The following is a 22,996-nucleotide window of genomic DNA, read 5'->3' on the forward strand; positions in this document are numbered from 1 at the left end:
AAGGGGGGCAGTGTGAAGGGATTGGATGTGACTGTACAAAACACAAACACGGGCCACAGGGAGCCTGGGGCAGGGGAGCAGTGTGATGGGGCCGGGGAGGGGGAAGGTCCCTGGACCAGGGAAGGGGGCAGCAGGCAGGGCAGGTGCAACACACATCTCCCCTGGGGATTTCCTGGCTGCCCACAGACAGTTCAACCCCCCCACCCCCCAATCACTACAGAGGTTGCCCTGGGACCAGCCAGTGCAGTAGCCACCCCGCCCCCAACCGAAGGGGGAGGTTTGGGGGGGAGTCTCGGCCCAGTCCCCACCCCACTGAACTGCGGCTTGAGCCCAGGCCGGGTGCCCCTTCCCTCGCTCGGCACTTACTGGCTCTGCCTTGTGCCCAGCGCTTCCCACCTCAGCGGGCCCCGGAAGTGACGCACCCGATGTATTCCAGGTGGGGGGAGCGGCAGACAGAGACACGTGTGGGTCTGGCTGTTTGGGTGGTTGGAGCATGGTGTGTGCACGGGGCTGTGAGGCAGCCCCCCTCCCTCCCCCGGCAGGGGGTGAACCCAGCAGCCCCTCTCTGCTGCTTGCCTGCAGGCCACACAGTGAGCCCACGTGGGCTGCATGTTGTGCAGGCCTGGGCTAAATTGTGCCTTTAAGGAACAACTCAGCATGGGTAGAAAATGGCATGGAGGTAATCTTACTCCCGGGGCAATTCTGTGCCACTGTATATGTTCAGAATTCATGTGTCCCACAGAATTTTATTTTTCCCCCACAGAAAATACATTCTGCCCCAGAAGTGCTGCAGTTCTGCCTTTCGCCCACCAGAGGCCACTGTGGTGCCAGAACAGCCAACAGCATGAATGCAGCACTTCTGGGGCAGAATGTATTTTCTGTGGGAAAAAAAATTCTGTGCACATACAGTGGCATAGAATTCCCCCAGGAGTAAAAGTTCATCACAGCATCTGGCCCGTGGAGCCAGATTAGGACAGAGTGGGGCACATGAGGCTGCTGGGGGAATCACAGACTGGGGTTCAGAATGGCTAGTCGGGAGGACAGACTGAGGGGGAGACTAGTGGGCTCCAGAGCCAGGGGTTGAATGGGAGTGGGGGTGCATATGGGGATGGGTGCTGCAGGGACCCATCAGGATGGAGGGATGCAGGGACACGTGCAGATGTGCCTGATTGAATGGGAGAAGCTTGTGATCAGCCAGGTTCTGTATGGGGGGAGGCTCCCTAACAAGCCTGCCCCCTCTCCCCCCCAAAAAAAACCTCCCACCCACACCCAACAACCCTCCAGGTTCACTCCAGGCTCCTTCCCTCTCCCTCAGCTCCTCTGTTACTCCTGAAACTCCCAAGCTTTTGCGCTGCTTCTGATGGGTGCAGGAAACAGTTCTGTATTGTAAATTAAATGAATTACCATATATACTCATTCATAAGTTGAATTTTTTTAGTAAAAAAGCCAGGGATGCACCAGAGAAGGGGGTCGGCTTATGAATGGGTATAGAGAGGGAGAGATGGGACACAGCCCCTCCCCACAACAGAGGGAGCAAGGAGAGGCAGCACAGCCAGCAGAGCCAGAAGGGAACAGGCAGGGCCAGAGTCTCTCCACTTCTGGCCATGCTGCTCTCCCCCAAGCCTCTGAAGCAGCTGCAGGTCTGGGGCTGGCAGGCTGCAGCCGTGCTGCTTGGCCCTGCCCCCAGATCAGGCTGTGGCCACACCACCTGGTCCAGCCCGCTGGAACATGCTGCAGCCATGCCACCTGGCCTAGCCCGCTGGAACATGCTGCGGCCATGCCACCCGGCCCAGCCCGCTGGAACATGCTGCGGCTGCGCCGCTCGGTCTGGCCTGTCGGAGCAGGCTGCAGCTGCGCTGCCCAGCCTGCCAGAGCAGCTCTAGCCAGGCCAGAGACATCCTCCCTTGGCCCTCCCCAGATATGGTGGGAAGGGAAGGGATGGGATGGGGAGAGTGTGGGGGTCCCGGGCTAGGGGTGGGGTCATGTGGGGGTTGGTCACAGGGGTTACTCCCCTGACTCCCAGCTTCTCCCCCCACCAAAAATTTCCCCACCACCTGTCCTGGCCCATCAGAGTAACCAGCTGGCACACTTTGTTTACTTAGGTTTACCTCTGTGCCTGGGCCGCTCGAGGTAAACAAACCATCTCAGCCCACCAGTGGCTTATCCTGATGGCCCGGGAGCCAAAGTTTGCCAACCCCTTAATTATAGGTTCAGCTTATGAATGGGTTATAAAAAGACAGGTTATAAAAATTTTCCATTTTTACTTACCCATATTGGGGGGAGAGGGGGGGTCAGCTTATAAATGAACCAGATCGAGTATACACGGTACTCACAGTTCTGTATTAATATGCCTAGTAAGGAATCCATTTGTCCAAAAAACAAAACCAAAAAAAAAAAGATTCTGGTAACTTTTTTGAGGGTCTATATTGTTACAGACGGACATTCTGACTGACATATTTTGAAATAAATTACCAAAATAATTGAAACTGGCATGATATTGTATTATTTTGACAAATAAAATATGAAGAATTTTGCCAAATTTTAAAATATTGTGTGCAGAATTTTTAATTGTTTGGCACAGAATTCCCCCAGGAGTATAATCTGTACTGCTATTGGCATGTATAATAATGTATACTCCCCCAGGAGTATAATCTGTACCTCTTCTGGGGCCTGATCCAACACCTACTGAACTCTTTAGTGAGTTAATATGAGCTCTCTCTCTCTCTCTCTCTCTCTCTCTAGGAAGGATGTATTTTTTATGAGAGGTCTTTTTCTTGACTATTTGTATCTACAGTTACACTATTCCTTCGTTATACCTGTTATTTTGTCTAATTTAAACACGTACAGATACTAGCTAAGAACTCAGGTGTTTCTTAAAACGATGTAAAAACAGATTATTATTTTGTAACTGTACTGGAGCAACCATCTGGTTGCAAACACCTTGTTTGAGGATTTTATTTTGTGTGATCACAGCCATAGCCCTCTTTCTGAGGGCAGCAGTAAATGGATGGAGATGGCAAATTGGAAAAGGGGCATATGGAAGGCAGCCCAGATTTCATTCATAGCCCTTGAACCAGGGACAAAAGGCAGAATTTATTGTCTTCATTCACATCTTAAATTATATTAAAAGTTCTTTGAACTGAATTGGGCTTGCAAAGGGAAGGAGTCTCCTCTCTTCCCAAGGTGGGATTTCTTGCCTCTCTGCTTTTTTCCTTCTCCACCCTTGTGGGGCTGGAATGATTTGGCAGTCTGTCATGTGGCAGCAGACAACCTCTAATGTCACTTAACACAGAGGTATGGGTTCATGTGAATATCAATTATTTTCATTATATAAAAGACCTTACTGTACAAAAGGGATTTTGTATTATACCTTATGTAGGAAGACATTGAAAAATATACATCAGACATTGATTGTAGCTATTATATATAAAAGTCAGATTTAGATTACACAGCCTAAACAAATTACTTTGTTTTCTATATACAACCATTTATTTTGTTGTTCAAGTACTGTCAAAGTTGGTTTTGTTTTCCTTCTGCTTAGAACAAAGAAAGGAAACATGGGGTTACAGCTCCTCTAACTGTTTGATGTGTGGGGAAAAAAGCAGCAATATTTGGAGCCAGGCCATAAAAACAGAACCAATACATATACTGTTTTCCTTTAATTTTAAAAAAAGAAAACCACAGCAGTACTAGGTTATTTTTTATTTATGATATCAGTTAACTGTAAAATGAGGACAATTATTCCTCCTTTTCATTGTAAGGGGCTTTGATAGCTATGGATGAAAAGCATTGTATACAAGCTATGAAGTATTCTAATTATTTCTTTAGAAAATTGTTTTATCATTCTGCACTGCAAAGGAGCTGGGAGGAGGAATCATCTATAAGAAATCTGATATGTGATTGCCAAAGGTCTTGCCACTCTGGAAGCACTTAATATCTCTGTGTGAGGCTTTACCATAGCACCCAGCACTACAGTGTCTAAGGGCTTGTCTACACAGGGAAGACACTGCAAAATTAGCTAGGATGTGAAATTAAGCTAACCCGCAAAAAGGTATTCTTAGTGTAGAACAGGAGTGTCCACACAGAAAGCTCATGCAGAATAGCGGTTGAGGAATCGCTGTTCTGGGCTATTTCCCAATGTAGATAAGCCCTGAGCGCTGAAGAGTCCATTCTAAGAAGCTGCAGCAAACCATGCTAAGGAAGATGGAAAGGTGTGGGGATGCAATAACTCATTGCAGAGTCTTCATTTTCTTCGAGTTCACACTTTAGGGGAAAAAAGACAATTTAAAAATCACATCTTAAAAAGAGTCTTTGCTACTTGCCTAATTTAAGTCTAGTAATAATTCTACAGCACCCAGAAAAGGCACTGACACTCACTGGGGACTCAAGGGGCCTGATTCACCACTTTCTTTTTCTTGCCCCATAAAAGGGACAGCACAATGCCATTACATGCCCACTCATTGAACGTCAGAGTACTTCTGGCTTCCTGCACTTCCACATGACAGATGAACGATACCCACAGTCTGTATCTCTGCCATTCAGTTCAGTCTCATTTGATGTATACGTTATTTTATGCCCAATTGGTTTAACATGCCTGTCTTGTCTCCTCATGTCACCACATTCATCTTGGATTACTCATTCCCGTCTTCCCTGTGCCAATCCTCACTCCACTCACTCCCTATCATCTCCCCCTCCTACTTAGCATCCTGAATTTAGTTTCATAGCTTTATTTGTGGATAGACCCATCTAGATGAGCAAAAATGCATGTAGGACAATCTGTGACAGTTCCACACCTCAGTGCCCATTAGATACTGCATGACGTGCAGTAGACAAGATCTATGCTGTATCACTTCTACCGTGCACGTGTATCAGTACCTGGGAAGACACACAGCTCTTACCAGTACCTGATTATGCTTCGTCTTTAGTTCTAAACAAACCATAGACATCAAAATGAAAACCGGGCACAGACACCAGAGTTAAAACCTAATCCCCGTATAGCAACCCCCCTTAGCTTCTCCTTGGGGTTAAGGGTCAAATGTATCCCAGCTGTGTACATGGGCGCCAATTTATATGGGCTCCTGGGGCTTTAGCCCCAGGAATATTCACAGACAGGGGCTCTGCTCCAGCAATATTTGGAGCTAGGTTTCTCCCCTGCTCTGCGCTGCCGGCAGCCCAGAGCCCTTTAAATCTCAGCCGCGGCCGGGAATCAGAGCCTTTTAAATCCCAGCCACGGCAACCAGAGGGCCTGGGGCAACCAGAGGGCCCTGCACCCCAACTCCGCAGTCAGATGTGACTCTCAGCCAGACAGTAAAACAGAAGGTTTATTAGATGACAGGAACACAGTTTAAACAGAGCTTGTTGGTACAGAAAACAGAACCCCTCTGTCAGGTCCATCTTGGGGGGTGGGGAGCCCAGAACCAAGTTCTGGGTCTCTCCCCATTTCCCCAGCCAACTCCAAACTGACACTCCCTCCTCTGGCCTCTGTGTCTCTTCTGGACAAGGAGGCCACCTGATCTCTTTGTCCCCAACACCTTCAGTTGGCATCTTGCAGGGGAAACTGAGGCACCCACACAGTATTCAGAGAAAATATTAAGAACATTCCCACTTCATCACAACAGGTGCAACAAAATATAATACTGTATATTGAAGTAGGCAAGTGCTGCTTCTGACTTTCCACTTTTAATTGACCCTTGTAATCTTGTGGCACTGACGCGTTGTAGCTTCATTTTATATCGGCTTACAGGGCGGGAGCGGGGGGGGGCACCACCATTTTGGGCCCCACCAAAAATTATACAAACCTGCCGCCTATGGCTGTGTAAATCCACCGGTATCCGCGACAGTTAGACGCGGGTGCAGCTCTTCAGCGTCTAAACAGCCGCGGCCGCCTGCCCGGGGAGAACTGGGACGTGTAGTTGACGGTCCCCTTTTACACCGCACTGTCCTCCCGCGATAAGGGACGCAGCGTACTACAGTTCCCAGCAAGCATTGCGCCGCGACGGGCTGTCAGGGAAACCAAACTACGAAGTGAAACTCAGTCGGCCCATCGCTGCGTTTCCAAGGCCAGGCTGCAAGCGGTACCCCCATGGCAAGTGCCTCGCGCTGTGCGCGCGCGTGTTTGTCGCGGGGAGCGGAGGGGCTTGGCGCGTGCTGGGCAGGACGCGGGCTCTGGGCGGGGGGCTGCGTGGTGCGTTTGTACCGAGTGCGGCGCCGCGTTCGCAGTGCGCCGAACCTGCAGAATGGCCCGGCAGCTCGCGGGGCTGGCTGCAGAGACTCCAGCATCATTGTTCTGTGAGAAGTTAATATCTGTAGCATAGCAAACATCATGGGTCAAACCCAGCTCAGCCTGCCGTAAAATCAGGGGGGGGAAGTGACTCTCAAAGGGATTCACTCCTGGAGATTCCCCCACGCCGTGCCAGAGCAGGAGCAGGATTTGCCACTCATGGGCCTGCCCCACAATCTTGCTGTTTGGGGAGGAGCTGCAGGAGGCCAAGGCCATCCATGCAGAAGCCCTGTGCCTAGTCTGCACTGGCTCTGGGCCCCCCAGCCCAGCTGCCGGGCAGTGCAGTTGCAGTAGGGCCTTGGAAGGGGAGGGGCTGTATTATCTTTCCTGGCTAGTTCTCCCCATCCCTACCCACCTCCCTAACCCAGTGCAGGAACAATAGCCATATGTTTATATGCTGAAACATTAATTGCCTGGTTTGAATTGCTAAAAGCAAATGAAATTGCTCTAGGCCCAGTTCAATAACAGTCATTCTCTCAAGTTATTTGTAACTTAATAAGACACATTGAAATTAAATATTAACCATTCAGACATTCCCATATGGAATGTGTACTAACCAAAGTGCTCAGCCAAAGTAAACGGTCATTGTGGGTTGTAGTAAACCTTTTAGAAGTTAGTGGGTGTAAGAACCCTCTTTCATTCAGGCTAAATGTAAAGAAGCCATTAAGGCCTTCTCTGTAACTAGGCGGCTAAAATAACAGGAGTGCCACCCAACACACAAACACATGACAAAGCTTGAGTTAAAGCTGAACTGTATAGCTCAATGGGTTTCCCTGGGGGCTAGGGTTATCACCTGGCCAGTATTTGACCACTCTAGTTAAAAAAAATTGCCAGAAAAAAATTATTAATTATGCAGGAGCTTTTTTAATATGGGTCTAAAAACTTGCATTAACATCACTGGGATAGCTACTGTTCAAAGTTTGTGTCCAGCTAAAGAAGCGGCAGTGTTCCCACTTCCGCAGTTTAAATAACAGATGAAAACACAGCAGCTGTATGTCCACCAATATGGAAGTGCACCATGCGTGTGTGTGTGAGAGAGAGGGCTTGAGTCATTTGAGAGTGAGGAGACATGTAATGTTATCAATCTTATCTAAATGTGTTCTCTTTAAATACTGTAAGTGGCTGTTGAGCCGCAGGGGGAGGGCAGTGTTGCGGATGTGCCTTGTGTTTGGGGTTGCAACGGGCTTGCCTTGGAGTGGAGGTGCCTTTTTTTCCAGTGCATTTCAAAGGTGATAACCCTACTAGGGACTGGTATAGCAAACACCTGTCACAGAGGCTAGGACATTGATTGGTGGAACTGCATGTTTATGTGTGTGTAGGGAGATCTGTAATGAGAGAAACAGGAGAAACACCAGAGAAACAGAAGGCAACAAGGGACCAGCCACAGCAGAACTGTTAGATTTTTTCCCCTCAGGATAGTGCTAAGAAAGAGTGAGCTTTTGGGCCAAGTGCTGGCTGAAAGAGAATTGGGTCTGTGAGCAAAGAAATTGTCTCCCGCTGCTTGATTCCTGCTCTGTTCAGGGACACAGGATTTGTACATGTTTTTGTAAACAGGATTGCATTAGAGATACCTGAATCCATCATCAGTTTCTCCTTCTAGAAGAAACAAACTTCATGGCCCCAGCTTTGGCTAACCCCTCTGGTCAAAACCAGGTAACCCTACATATACTTCAGCCAGCCAGCAAGCAGCTTGTTCATACAATCACTATCAGTTTAAAAAAAAAAGTATTTGTGCATAAGCTGCTCTCTGATTGACAAAAACAGAAAGTCTGTCCTCAAGATGATCAGAGTGCAATTTATTTATTTAGCATTCGCATAGCAAAGCAATAGGGTTCTTAGTGGCCAAGTGGAGCTCTTGAAGCACTTGCATCCGAAGAAGTGGGTATTCACCCACGAAAGCTCATGCTGCAAAACGTCTGTTAGTCTATAAGGTGCCACAGGATTCTTTGTTGCTCTTGAAGCACCACCACTCAATTTGGTGAACAGGCACTCCTCAACAATATGTATCATTGTTTGATCTGCATCACAGCTTGAATTGTCTTGAAGACTCCAACACTGCTGATTGGTTGCACAAAGGCCTTGCCCAATCGAGAATGGGTTAAGAAGAACCCAGTGACTACATGGGCAGTCAAGCAGTAAGGTGCAATAAGTAGAGTACAACAGGCTAATGCTACAGTAAATTGTTATTTTACTGTGCTAATATTCCATCAGCTAAATGACTAAGGACTGCAATGGAATCCATTTGGAGGAATCTATGCATCTGTGTGCAACCCTGTTGACTTAAATGGGACATAAGGAGTCTGCACTTGCAGATCCAGTTGCAAGATCAAGGCTTAAATCTGTGTGTAACAGTGTAGAACCCACCTCTCACAAGTGCTCCCTCTGGTCAGGTGTGTCTGGTTTTTAGATAGTCCCAACCCTGCTATCAGGCCATATCCTCAGGGCTTCCTCTCTGGAGGCAATGGCTTTGCCCTCTTGGTCTGTTCCAGCCCCAGCTCTCCAGTTGGCCTTCTTAGTAGTTCAGATCCCCTTCAGGGGGAGTTTACCACTGCCCAATTGTAGGTCAGTTCCCCAGAGGCCACTGGTGGGGTGGGGTGGAGAGGGACCTGCCCACTACTTTGGGTCCCAGCCCAGGGTCTCTAAGAATAGCAGTCATGCACAACCATGTTCCTTTAACTACCTACCTTCAATTCCCTGGACCACAGCCCCAGCCATCACAAAAGCTTCACCCTTATCTCAGGGCTCATCTGTGTCCAGGCCCAGCAGCCAACTAGGAGCTCTCTCAGTCCCCTGGCCCCTGCCAACACTGGGCTGCCCATGGTGTTACAGTTCTCTTTTGTCAGCCAGGAGCACCAGCTATACTCTTCTGGCTCCAGTAAGGAACTGACTGTGGCTGGCTCCACAGCTCCTTTTATATGGCCTTCCTGGGCCCAGAGTGACTGCTCCCTGCAGCCTCTCTGATTGGCTTTTTCCACTGCAGCCACTCTAGGCCGCTTGGAGGACACTTCTATTGCTCTTTTCCTGGGATAGATGTGGCAGGACCCTGAGGCCTCCAGCAGGGGTCCTCTAGGTCTAGTCTACCCCATCACACTGTATCATTCAAGTTGTTTGATGAGGCAATGCTATTGCCATAAAGGAGTATCACAGGATTAACAGTTTCAGTCTTGCAAATGCAAGTCTCAGCTTTCTCTTGACACTCAGGGCCAAATTCTCTGCTAATATAAGTTGTCACAACTCCAATGGAACGGCACTAATTTATATAAGCAGTGGACCTGGCCTTTATTTTCCATTGATTCTTCTTTTGTAATTTGGCATTTATGTAAAAGCAAGAGATTAGAATTTTGTCACACTATTCCTTTCTTTTCTATTCATGCAGCCAGACAGCATTCTTTCTATGTACTGTTCCAACATGCATTACAAAAAATGAGAGCATCTTTGTCTTGGATACATTGTCAAAAAACATAAATGCATTAAAAGATGCAGCATCTCTAGCTGAAATGGCTTCTTTCTTGAATATTGTCTTTTGAAATAAATTCCTGTATTGAAAAAACGTATAATATCAAAGTATTAATATGGTATCTCATTATTATTCACTCATTTCACTTTTTCAACTTATGATACAATGGGGTCTAATTTTTTTTTCCAGTGAAAGAAACATTTTAAAATTGTGTACAATAGAGATATAAACTAATGGGTTCTATGTTCATGTCCCAGTCCCATGTCCCAAAATTAAACATCTTCAACTCAGTATTCCTCTTGGCAGTAGTACACCATTATGGAGGAACAAATTCAAAATTTATTGATGGTGTTGCTTTGTTTGAAGAAAAAAAAACACTACTATTTAACTCTTATATACCACTTTAAAAACATCAGATTAATTCATCCTCATATCTCCTTGTAAGGTAGATGATTCAGTATTTCTAGCTGCATGGTACAGAAGGGGAGCCGGAGGCTTAGATGTTAAGGACCCAAGGGCACAGAAGGGGTCAGTGTCAGACCTTGAACTTGGGAGTTATTTCCTCTCATTTTTATGGTCATACCACTAGACCACACATTTTTTGTGTGTGAGACCACATATCTGTCGGGTAACTTTGAGTGGTCGGGTTCTTTTACAGACTCTTTATAGTAGAGAAGGAGCCAGTTATGGCTCCTTGACCCTTTTTTTTTTTTTGCCACAGTACTGGGCACAGGTTAGAGCAGCCTCAGGGCTGCTTCAGCATGCCAGCTGGCAAGGCCTCCTAAGGGACTGTCTGCCAGCTGAGTGTTCTAGCCGTGCTTCCTTCCCCACTTCCCATTCCCTGTGCCAGAGGCTGTGTAGAAGGTGCCGGTTCTGGTGGCCGTTTGCTTTCTGGGAAGTGCCTCTAACTGGGGAGTTGCTTGTCTCTATTCCCATTGTGCTGCCTGAAAGTGGGGTAAAAATCTGCCCCACTATGTTATCAGATGAACAAAAAACAAATTGGCTTATACTGAAGAAAATCACCATTTCATAAGTAAAACGTATAGCTCTTTAAATGTGAAGCCTAATGAAAATAGGGCTCATGTCTTCTCATATTAAAAGCTTTTAGAGTGTGCTGCTATGCTGTGTCATTGAATCTGTCTTCTGACTCCCTTTGGAAATGATAGACTGGTGATCCACATGGCTGGGAATGCACGTCAGTGAAAAATTATCATCCTGTGGCATGTTTTGCAGGCTTTATAATTGCTATGCTGGCCCTGGCTCTACCTTCTGGAGTGTAGATACAGAAGAGAGCTTCTTAGAGTAGTATAAAGAATGTCATGAAAAACTGACCTGGCTTACAGCCACTTAGACATTGTTGACACTTCATTCCTATAGGTGGCTTTATGATGAAACACTAAATTATTTACTTTCTTCTTCTTAAATCAGTGAACTGTTACAAAACTCACTCTGTGTACTAACAGCTTACAGGAATTTTGTTACGGTATTCCCAGTAAAACACTACTGTTTATTTCTTTATAATAAGCATGGAAGGAGAATATGCTTTTCATACTGGGACACTGATGAAAGTCCTATTTGTCATGCGTTTCATGTTCAAAGAAAAAGGGAGGCTGGGTTCTAATGAAAATCTTGTGTGTGTTGAGTTATTTTGCATGTTGCACATCTCAGATGACTGTAGTTGTGGTCTTCCACTGTAATCCTGTATCCCGGCTCTCCTGAACTTTGGAGAAGTTTGAATCTGAGCCTTAAAATTGCAGTCAGACCTATCTCTAATGAACAATAAATAGTAGTTGTGACACTGAGCCAGAAAGGGTTAAGCAACTTGCAGGCTTGATGACATAAATTCCACCTTTAGAGATATTAGTATATAATGATTGTGTTTTTTGGTGTGTTTACATATATATTGTTAGTTTTTTTACAATGTAACCAAATGTTTCCTGTCTGTCACTGTATTCTGTTAATTCAGAGATTAAAAGGAGATGTTAACATTTAGATGAACCGTGAATGTAGTAGTATCGTCTTCATTTCTCTTTGAAGTTTGTAGTAAACTACCTGTAAATGGTGGGAGATGAGCTAATCCATGTAGCTAATTATCAGTGGTGCTTAGGAAATAGGTTTTACTTCAAAGCCACAGTGCTTCACCCAAGGTATGCCTGCTGTCAAGAGGCTGCCAGAGAACTATAAAAAGAACTCTAGGGCCCTGATCCTGTATCTCAGATCTACTTAAGCTTTGTCATGGGAAGTTTGAGTCGCAAGACTGAGGTCTCCAGCTCCAGTCTGGATCACCCTGATACTTACTCTGAAAGAACTCTTTGCATCTCTAAAGCTCACCATCTGTACTATGAAACTGACCTAAGAATTTTATTCAAGTCTGTATGTATAATGATTTTAACCAATACTCTCTTTTCTAATACATTTTTGTTTGATTAATAAGAATTGGCTGTAAGCCTGTATTTGGGTAAGATCTGAAATATTCATTGACCTGGTGAGTAATGTGTCTGATCCTCTGGGATTGGTAGAACTTCTTATATGATGAACAAGATTTTCAGTAATCATCATATTTGACTTGGCTGTCTGGGTAGATGCTCAAGGCTGGATTGTTTAAGAGAACTGTATTTCTGGCTTCTGGGTAACCAGTAAAGTGTTGTAGAAGCTATTTTGTTGATGGTTTGGTAAATCTAAGTATTAGAAATATCCACTAGTTTTGGGGATCGTCTGCCCCATTCTTTGCACTTTGCCCTGACTGAGCAATCTCAGCGTGGCCCCCCCGGGACTCTGGTCACAGTAGTGCTTTCCAACTTTATTCACACTGTGAATGGTAGAATCAGAAAAAGAACAAAAGTAGTCTTATTAATATCACACCAAATACTGCTCATTTTAGAAGCCATTTGAGTCTGAGGCTTTGGCTATCTTTCAAAAGCGCTGCCAGCGCAGCGCTCCCGCGCGAGCGAGCGCTAAAGCGAGTCAAAGCCCCAGCGCTGGGAGAAAACTCTCCCAGCGCTGTCATCCAGCTCCTGTGGGGAATAACGGACAGCGCTGGGAGCCGCGCTCCCAGCGCTGGGGCTTTGACTACACTGGCGCTTTGTAGCGCCGCAATTTGCAGCGCTGCAGAGGGTGTGTTTTCACACCCTGCTGCAGCGCTGCAAATTTGCAAGTGTAGCCAAGCCCTAAGTCTGCTTTTCTCTTGCTCTGCTTTGGCATTTGAAGTGGGATGTGAATGTAATTTACACCACTAGTGTAAAAAGGTCTTAGGCCTGGTCTACACTTAAAACTTAGATTGACCATGCTACATCTCTTAGGGCTGTGAAAAATGTCATGCCCTGTGCAACATAGTTAGGTTGACCTAACCCTCCCTTCTAGTAAATGCAGCTAGGCCAACGGAAGAATTCTTCTGTCGACCTACCTACTATTTCTCTGAGAAGTGGATTATGTACACTGTCAGAAAATTCCCTTCCTTTGATGTAGGAAGCATCTACACTACAGCGCTACAGTGCACACACAGCTGCAGCACCATACCTGTGCTTCTGTAATGTAGACAAACCTTTATGTAAATGAAAATTAAGCCTGGGGTTCTTTGGTGTAATGTTCTGTGAGGTCTATGGAGAGAGTCAAAAGTTGACTCAGCATTCTTCCTGCTGCAGGAACGGAAAGAGGTATATTATGGATCTTAGCACAGGAGGGATGGTGTGACAGAGTGGATATCAGAGAGGTATTGGGAAATCTCTTATGAGGAGGGAACAGCTAGTGGCATAAGTCATTGCACATATAACTTGTATTTACAATGTGTCATGTCTCTGTCCACAGGCCACAGGACGAGCTGCCAAGTCTGAGAAAACAATTGTGGTCTCTGGTATTCCAGATGGCATTGTAAAAGATGATGTCATGATTGACATATTGATGATTCATTTCCAAAAGTCGAAGAATAGGGGTGGAGACGTGAAAGATGTAGTTTATCCAACAACAATAAAAGGAGTTGCATACGTAATCTTTGAAGATCAAGAAGGTATTTATATTAACAAATTACATAATTGTACCCATGAAATAAGAGTATGTAATTTAGAACTTTAAACTTAAAGCACTACACATGAATGCCCTCATATTAATCCCAAATTTTAAGATTTCCTCCTGTTTATTAAGGACACAAATGTGAATAGGCTTAATGCAGAGTATGTTTGTCTTTTAAGACTAGTAAAAGAATAAATCTATAACCTGCATAGCAAATGAGATTTTTATAGTCAAGCCTTGGGGAATAAATCTCTGCTAATTAATGTTCTAAGGAGACAGGCTGCTCTCTCTCTCTCTTCTGAACAATTTTGAGTAATACATAAAGTATCAGGCAAGAATATTGAGCAGTGGGGAAATCACTAGGGAAACCATTAAGAGGAAAACACCTATGAAGTATTCCAACCATCAGACAGGAAATAAAACATTATCATCCTCTTGCAAAACAAAAGTGAGTCTGTATTTTCTTCTCAGTTACCGAGAATGTTCTCCAGAAAGATGAACACAGACTAGAGGACAAGAGGCTGGGCAGGTATTATCCTCTGAAAATATCTCTCTATAGTGAACATGTAAGTGCTTCCATCATAGCATCCTAATAGTGTGGTCACGGCTGTGGTGCACTTATTAATTGCTTTTATTTTACACATATAGGTTTTCACCTGTGTCTCGTCTGTTCTTGATTTGTCCATTTTTGGAGATAAATACATTTTGGAAGATCTGGTGCAGGAGCTTCAGAAGACTATCCCAGCCTTGAGCTTCAGTCCTTTGCAATCCAATGGGCAAATTTCTGTTCAAGGGTCATTCCCAGCAATCAAGTCACTAAAAGACAATTTGTTATTAAAAGCAAATTCCCTTTCCAGGAAGGGCAAGAGGGGAGAGAGAAAGCCGGATCAAAGACCTAACAGCAGGACCGAGAAGCGTGGACTATTTGTGGAGCCAAATAATACTTTTGTCCATAATGTAAACAGGGAAGAACAAGTGCTTGTCCTTGACACAGATATATACTGCTACATGAAACATTTTTTATACAAGGAAAGTCTGGCAAAATACAATGTTGTAAGTCGAGAAGTCACAGATGGTGAGATCACCACAATATATCTAGAAAATGCCAGAGCAAGTTCTGATTCTAGAGAATTAGAAAGAGCCAAAGAGGGAATTGAAGATTTGTCTGCAAAACTTCATTGCAGTTTACGTAAAGAAAGATTCTCTCTTGATGGCAACACCAGATCTGAAAGGCTGAAATATAAACAAGCATTTGAGAGCATAAAATCCCGATTCCCCAAAGTTCTGGTTATTCCTTATGATACTCACATTGATGTGATAGGAAGTTCCTCTGAGACATATGAGTTTACCCAAGAAGTGGGTAGAACAGTAAAAAGCCACTTCCAAAAGAGATTCAGGAGGTAGGAGTTATTTAGGTGCTGTAGGTGATGCCTGCGAGCAGGCAGTAACAAGGAAAAAAAAAATTTTAAATTTTAATAATAAAAAAAATAAAAAAAAAAAAAAAAAAAAAGCAAAAAAAAAGTTGTAAAACTTTCTGTAAAAGGTTTGTGCTTACCTCTGTATGTTATTTCCTTATTAAGCTTGATTTTGTACCAATACTTAAAAAACTTATATTGGACAAAAAAAAAAAAAAAAGATGTCCGGGAACTGGAAAATGTGATTAAAAAAAAAAAAAACTAGGCTGCACTTAAATGATGCTCTAATGTTGTAAATGAAAATCTGTTTTTTTATGTGTAAAGTACTACTCTGACATGTGTGAGCCCTGTCTACAGATGTCCAGATTTACTAGTTAGACAGATGTTCAATTTTTTATAGGACAGTTTTGGTTACTATTTTTCATTTTATTCCATTCCCACCCCCACTCCCCTTTTCCAATTCAGCTGTTGCTGTCTGGTCACCCCAGCACATGTGCCCTCTCACTGAAGCTTGTCCAGCAGGGCATTGAAGCAGGTGTGGCAGGGGGCTGGCCTGGGGGGGCACAGGGGCTGGAGACAGGGGGGGGCTGGGGGCAGGGCTGGCTGGGGGGAGGGGGCTGGCTGGAGGCAGGGGGCTGGGGGTGGGGCTGTGTGGGGGGCCTGGGGCAGGGGGGGTGCTGCAGGGGGGGCGGGGCCAGAGCGGGTGAGGGAGACAGAGGAGGCTGCAGGCAGGGCAGGGGAGGCAGGGCTGGGTGGGGGCAGGGGCAGGGGGGCAGGGCAGGGGGGGGGGCTGGGTGGGGCAGGGGGGGTGCAGGCAGCAGGGTGGCAGGGGGCAGGGGCAGGGTGGGGTGCAGGGGGGTACAGCCTCACCCCCCTCCCTCTCTCCTCCTCCTCCCTCCCAGCCAGCAGCAGCAGCCAGCAGCGGGGGCCTGGGATATTTCTTCCCACAGCCCAGCCCCAGCCCTTGGGAGCAGCCCCAGCCCGGGGGGGAGGGAGGGGGGGTGGGGGGGGGGCAGCAGAGGCAGGCAGCAGAGGCAGCTGGACCCCCGCTCTCTCTGGCCTGGGGGAGATATTGAGGGGCCTGGGGCCCCTGTGCCCCCCACCCCAGCCCTTAGAGTAGCAGGAAGCAGCGGGGGGAGGGGGGCTATTTAAAGGGGGGGCAAGGGCAAGGGGGGGAGGCCCCCAGACTTTTAAAGCCCCCAGGCCCTCAGCAGTCCAGCAGGGCGGCATGGCTGGGCCCTGAGGCTCAGTCCCCCAGAGGAGCCCCCAGCCCCTTTTAATTGCCCCTGGGGAAGCTGGGCCAGCCCCACACAGCTGGCTGGCAGGGCTTAAGGGGGCCCTCTTAAGGGGCGGGGCCGATGGGGGGAATTGGTTGAATTGGCCTAAAGCCGGCCCTGCCTGCGAGCTAGGACATCTGGTACACGAGAGTGACATCTGGTACACCAAAGTACAGTCTCCCAACGGAGTCGGTAGGAGCCCTATTGCTGGGGACTTTTTATAAAGGAGGTTTTGCACTTCTGTAACTTCCAGCGGAGGATTTCAAAGCACTTTGCAAACTTCAATTAATTAGGGCCCAATCCTGCTCCCATTAGAGTTTTGCCATTGACTCCACACAGCACCCTAATAGCATTAGGAGCATCATTTTACATGTTGTGGCTCCTCTATCATTAAAAGAAAATGCAGACCCATCTACATCACTGCTGATACAGTCCTACAATATGTGCACAGGCACTTCTCACAGTACAGGAAGCATGGACACCAAGACAAAAGTCCCAAATACTAACTTAAATTTCAGACAAGTAGCAAATGACCTGTTCATGCATCTGGTGAAATTAAAGTGCGTAGAAGTTAGTTTTCATAGTGAATGGATCATCCCTGTTTTATGGTCTCTACTCATCACAAATGAGTGCCTCTTGTGGCTATATTAACATACGCTCTTTTTATGCACGTTTTTGTTTAATAAGTCACTTAGTTTTACATGTAAAACATGTTTTGATAAACTTTTTTCTTTCTATATGCAGCAAATTTAAAGTAGTTTAATTTAACCAATAAAAAAAGTAAATGCTGTTTTTGTGCTTTAATTGAATTCTAATTTCCATCCAAATACAGTTTGACAGGAATTATGAGTAAAAAAATAATCATAATCTAGTAAATAAAAAACATGCACCAATCACTATTTTGTAACAAAAAAGTTGTGCCAATTAGGAATCTGAATAAATGTATGTTAAGCTACGTAGACTCATTGACTCGTAGACTTTCAGGCCAGAAGGGACCATCGTGATCATCTAGTCTGACCTCTTGCACATTGCAGGCCACAGAACCTCACCCACCCACTCCTGTGATAGACCCATTACCTCTGGCTGAGTTACTGAAGTCCTCAAATTGTGATTTAAAGTCTTCAAGTTACAGAGAATCCACCATTTACACTAGTTTAAACCTGTAAGTGACCCATGCTTCAGAGGAAGATGAAAAATCGACACAATTCCTTAAATAACTGTGTAAAGATATAGTGTATCGTCCTGGTTAGCAAAAAGAAGTAGCAAATGTAATGTAAAGGCTCTAATTAGCAGAAAGTAAACCTATTTTAATGGTTTCCAACCAACAAGAATCTTTCTTTAGGAAAATAACTAAGGTACAATTGCATGAGCTCTGACCCCAGAAATGTAGGGATTGGTAGCCATTTTGTAGAAACCTTTCCTGTTTTTTTTCAGTCAGCTAACCCAGCCTCCCACATTCAAAATGTGTATTAGACACAAATAAGTGATAATTGGCCTTATTTGCACAGGACTATTGAACTCTCACTGACAGGCAGCTACAGCTGCTCAGCATCTCCTACAATCAGACCAGTTATTTGAATATCTCTAAGTTTTGGAGTGAAAGTGTCGGTCACTGCATTAAGACTTCTGGCTTTGCTTCTATTTATATAGATATTATTGACAATGCAGTGAAGTGGACACATATTTCCACAGCAAGTCATCACATTCATCAGTGAATGCTGTGAGCAAGAGAGGAGTAATAATTTCCTGTACAAATGTAAGCAACCTCGAAATTGTACTGAAAAGCAATCAATCACTCTAATCATTAATTACAGAAATTAGGGAAGGAAAAGACCTTTATGTCATATTGTCCATCATCCCCCTTGCCCAGTGCCTGATTGTTTCTGGCTGTGTTTTACAGTCCAGTTTTAAATGTTTAAAATAGTGGTGTTTCTACCACATTGCCAAGGAAATAACTCCACGATCTAATAGAAAATTAGTTAATATTTTAATGTTTAGTTAAATATTTTCTGGATCATAAGATCCTAGGAGCAGTAACTACCTCTCTCTGTGCATTTGTACATTCCTAGCAAATGGGATCTTATTCTGATAGTTGTCAATGCATATAATTAACAATAATAATCATGTATGTATAGTGCTTGGAATATAAAAAAACCTGTATAAGTGCTTTCCATCTACATTGTTCCATGATGCCTGTCACCTTGGTATCTGAGGCTAAGTATGAGCCTGACGTTAAAACTATGTCAGAGCCATTACTAAATCCATCTTTTAGTGCTTCATCATAAAAATTAATGGACTTTGTCACTTAATGTGATTTAATGATCTTTTGCAAATTTGGCTCTCTCAATATCCACTGTAGTGGAGAAGCAGGGGAGAGTGAGTTACGTTTTTAAATGGTTGTATACTATGTAATATAGGAATGTACATAATGCTTTGTCAAAACAAGACAAAACTACCCTGTGTGTTATATTTTATATCTCTTTTATATTATTTTGGGGGTGCATCTATCAGTAGATACTCAAATTATTAAAGACAGTAACTGAACACTTTTAAATGGAGAATAAAAGTATTTAAAATCCTGTGGGCATTTCCCTTTAAAAGAAACAAACAACCCCCCCACCCCAATGTTGTGCTTTTGGGATTTTCTTGCCATGACAAACTAACAGCTTTACTTATTATGAAAATGGAAGGTCCAGTTATTATTTTTTATTAAACCAGTGCCATTGTGGTGCATGGACATTTACAGTCAAGGAAGAAGACAAGGTCAAGAATGAGCTTAAGTACTTTGCTATATCACAGTCTCAGCAGGGATGGAAATTTTAGAATGTTTTGCAAAGATAAAATCCGTTCATATTTGTGTTCATTTCCACTATTCAGACTGTAGTTTTTCTCTTTGTACATAATTTTTAATACATTCATTTTTTCTCTACCATAATTTATATAGAAAACCTATATTAAAATTTCAGGTTTTTATCATTATGGCATTGCTGTTTCTTATTTCAGTTCATCGTGTAGAGGTGTTGTTCTGTTTTCATTGTATTTAACTTACCTTATAAAAATAATTTAAATTCCTTGAAAAGAATAAAGAGTTTAATAAAAATTGTTACTTCAAATAATTAGGTCAAATCTAAACAATATCAGTGATTCTGGCACACTTACAAATCAGATGTCATTTGAACTATGATTTATAAACATTTGCATAGCTCATCCTGCTGTCTTTATGCTCTCTGTTACATGGTTTATATTTATTCCAATTACATATAATAGGGTTTTCTTTTTCTCTCTGTACATTTGAAAATAGTAATTGAAACTTTTGAACAAATAGTAAAGGGGTTGCAATCAGCTGAGACAAAGGAACTAGAACACTAGGAATGAAATTCACCCAGGTAGCAAGGACCAGAGAGAGCCTCCCGTGAAGCTGAGATGAGCGTGTGTAGGGGTTGGGAGAGGGAAGTTCCATTGCACGGGTGAATGGCTGAGGAGTTGGTATAAGAATGGCCAGACTGTGTCAGACCAATGGTTCATCTAGCCCAGTATCCTGTCTTCTGACAGTGGTCAATGCCAGATGCCTCAGAGGGAATGAACAGAACATGACAATTTAATGAGTGATCTATTCCCTGTTGTCTGGTCCCAGCTCATGGCACTCACAGGCTTGGGGACACTCAGATCACGGGCTTGCATCCCTGACTATCTTGGGTAATAAGCAATGATGGACCTATCCTTCATGAACTTACCTTATTCTTTTCTGAACCTGGCTATAGTTTTGGCCTCACAACATCAACTGGTTCCACAAGTTGCTTGCTTGGTCCATAGATGGATTCTGCAAACCTTGTATAATAGTAATAGCTACCTCATTATTCACCTTTAAATCTCTTCTTGAACCTCTCCTTTGCTCTGATTCCTAGAGAAAAGTTGACAATGGTTAAGCAGCTGCTGTGCTGTGAGCACTGCTTATCAAACTAACCAGTATTATCTCATTGTTTCCTTGTATTCCCCCATCAAACTGTATCAATCTGTTGTCTCATCTTATACTTAGATTGTAAGCTCTTTGAGGAAAGGATCATCTTTTAGTTCTGTGTTTGTACAAGTGCCTAGCACAATGGGGCCCTGGTCTCTGATGAATAACAATGTCTGTGTGTTCCATTCTATGCATCCGAAGAAGTGAGCTGTAGCTCACGAAAGCTCATGCTTAAATAAATTTGTTAGTCTTTAAGGTGCCACAAGTACTCCTGTTTTTTTTAGCTTTTTACACAGTCTTTATAGCAGCTCTGTAAAAACAGCCATGAGGGAAGGGGACAGGGTGTTCATGAAGGGACAGGGCCTTGATGATAATGACTATACAGACCATATGGCACTGACTGAGATGTAGGAGGTGTGTAGCGGGCAGGACATGCATCTCCTGTTTCAGCTCGGGAACTGGAATAGTGACAGTGGAAAGGCTATGGAGCTGGCTTGTGGCTTAGAGAGTGACTGCCTTCCCATTCAAACCCCTTATAGGCCCTGATTCTGCAAACAGATGTACACAGACAAACCCTTATGCTTGCAGTAGAAAATGGAGAGCATTGTCTCTGTTGTGACTCAATATATTGCAGTATTGTTTGCTGTTGAGATTACAAAATAGCACCCCAGCAGGAGATAGCGTTTTTAAGAGTGGCAACTGTGAAACCAAACAACAGTTCAGTCTGGTGTTATCCATATTCATCATCCAGGTCTCATTTCAATGCATGTGAAACAATAATGAATGTTTAGAAAAAAGGTTTCATAGATTCCAAGGCCAGAAGAGACCATTGTGATCATCTGCGTAACACAAGCCATAGAACTGCCCCAAAATAATTCCTAGAGCATATCTTTTAGAAAAATTGTCAGTGATGGAGAATCCACCATGACCCTTGGTAAATTGTTCTGATGGTTAATTGCTCTCACCATTAAACATTTACATCCTATTTCCAGGCTAGATTTGTCTAGCTTCAATTTCCAACTGTTGGGTCGTGTTATACCCCTCTCTGCAAGATTGAAGAGCCCATTATTAAATATTTGTTCCTCTTGTAGACACTTATAGACTGTAATCATTTCACCCCCTTAACCTTCTATTTGTTAAACTAAATAGACTGAGCTCCTTGGGCCTATCACTGGAAGGCATGTTTTCTAATCCTTTAATCATTCTTGAGTCTCTTCTCTGAATCCTCTCCAATTTATCAACATCCTCTTGAATTGTGGGCACCAGAATGGGACACAGTTTCCATCTGTGGTCTCATGCGTGCCAAATATAGAAGTAAAATAACCTCTCTACTCCTACTCGAGATTCCCCTGTTTATACATCACAGGATCACATTAGCTATCCCACAGCATCACACTGGGAGCTCATGTTCTGCTGATTATCCACCACAACCCCCAAATCTTTTATCTTGATCCAGAATGTTTTAATAAATGCAACACAAAACAAATCAGTTCAGATCTGGTGACTGTTGCCAGGTCTCATTTCCACAGTTATTTTTGATCAGCAAATGATGATAATCAAAGCACTGTTCAAACTATTAAACTCCACTTGACAAGAAGAATATATTTAATATTTTTAGATGTTGGAGAATGTCCAGTAAAGTGCTTTAGTTGTTATTCCTATACTCCTCACTGCTGGTAATTGATCTGAGCAACAGGTTTGGAATATAATGCACTTTTTCATTAGGATAGAGGTTTGCTTCAATAACATATTTTCCCTCACCCTAATGTATACACACTTGTCACCTGCTGCCCTCCATCCCAGCGGGGGACACATTACAGTTCACGCTGTACGTAGACAATGCCCAATTCTGACTTAAAGGTCCCATTGACCTCACTACCAGGATCACAGACCATGACTCAATATTTATAAAATCGTTTCATGAAAATTGCTACATAATTATACAATATCATTAATAGTAAGAGATCTGTGGAGGGAAGAAAGTCATAGTAAAAGGTTCTCTTAATGCAGGTTTAACTGTCTTTCAACCTCAGCAATGCTGGCCTAGGATGCTGGTGTTTTATTGCTACGTTCTCTGTTCTTGGTTAACACACGCACAATATTCAGAAACAAAACCCGCTGTCCTGTCCCCTGAAAACCTAGATGGGATTATGGCATTGCAGAATTAAACTCCCTCCCCACACACACACTTCGGCTAGTCCTTCAGACTTCTCTCCATCTGTGTGTTTTGCTTTTTTAAACTTGGTTCATATAGGCAAAAATATCGATAGCGTATCTGAAAGAAATAATTCTTTGGAAAGAAACAATAACAATTAGGTTTATATTCTCATCTGGACACATGAGAAATTTAGGAGAATAAAACCACCAAACAGCAAAATGAAAACACACCCAAAATATGCAACAGCTGACAGTCAGATGTGCCCCTGATGACTAGTGATTCTACACCTGCAGCATCATCTGAATATTTACGGTTTTCACTTTGGAAAACATGAGCGAGGCAGCTGACGTTAGCTATTATTGTGTCTGGCTGGGTTTGTGTTCTCACTTGGCTTCAGTACAGCTGTTAGTCAGCTTCCACACTTAGCCATTCTGTTGTACCACTCA

At 44.0% G+C, this 22,996-nt stretch overlaps 1 protein-coding gene and 1 long non-coding RNA gene across 2 annotated transcripts; one reads left to right on the plus strand and one right to left on the minus strand.

Moving 5' to 3' along the window:
* Nucleotides 1-3,695: 3,695 nt before the first annotated feature.
* On the minus strand, nt 3,696-6,905 carry LOC120375183. The gene is made up of 3 exons (XR_005586488.1): nt 6,838-6,905; nt 5,799-6,000; nt 3,696-4,263 (listed from the first exon to the last, which is right to left on the minus strand). It is a non-coding gene; the product is annotated as an uncharacterized LOC120375183 (long non-coding RNA).
* Nucleotides 5,972-19,360, plus strand: RBM43 (RNA binding motif protein 43). Its single transcript, XM_039495919.1, has 5 exons — nt 5,972-6,085; nt 13,542-13,740; nt 14,214-14,308; nt 14,391-15,170; nt 16,553-19,360. The coding sequence occupies exons 1-4, from the start codon at nt 6,083-6,085 to the stop codon at nt 15,144-15,146; spliced, it is 1,053 nt and encodes a 350-aa protein (XP_039351853.1). The 5' UTR covers nt 5,972-6,082; the 3' UTR covers nt 15,147-15,170; nt 16,553-19,360.
* The last annotated feature ends 3,636 nt before the right edge of the window (nt 19,361-22,996 follow it).

Source organism: Mauremys reevesii, linkage group 11, assembly GCF_016161935.1.
Source record: "Mauremys reevesii isolate NIE-2019 linkage group 11, ASM1616193v1, whole genome shotgun sequence".
Classification (NCBI taxonomy): Eukaryota; Metazoa; Chordata; order Testudines; family Geoemydidae; genus Mauremys; species Mauremys reevesii.

Excerpts from the sequence above, each read along its gene's own strand:
- RBM43 (XM_039495919.1), top strand. Across the intron at positions 13,741-14,213 it reads AATCTTTGAAGATCAAGAAG|TTACCGAGAATGTTCTCCAG; the intron begins GTATTTATATTA and ends TTTTCTTCTCAG. Across the intron at positions 14,309-14,390 it reads TATCTCTCTATAGTGAACAT|GTTTTCACCTGTGTCTCGTC; the intron begins GTAAGTGCTTCC and ends TTACACATATAG.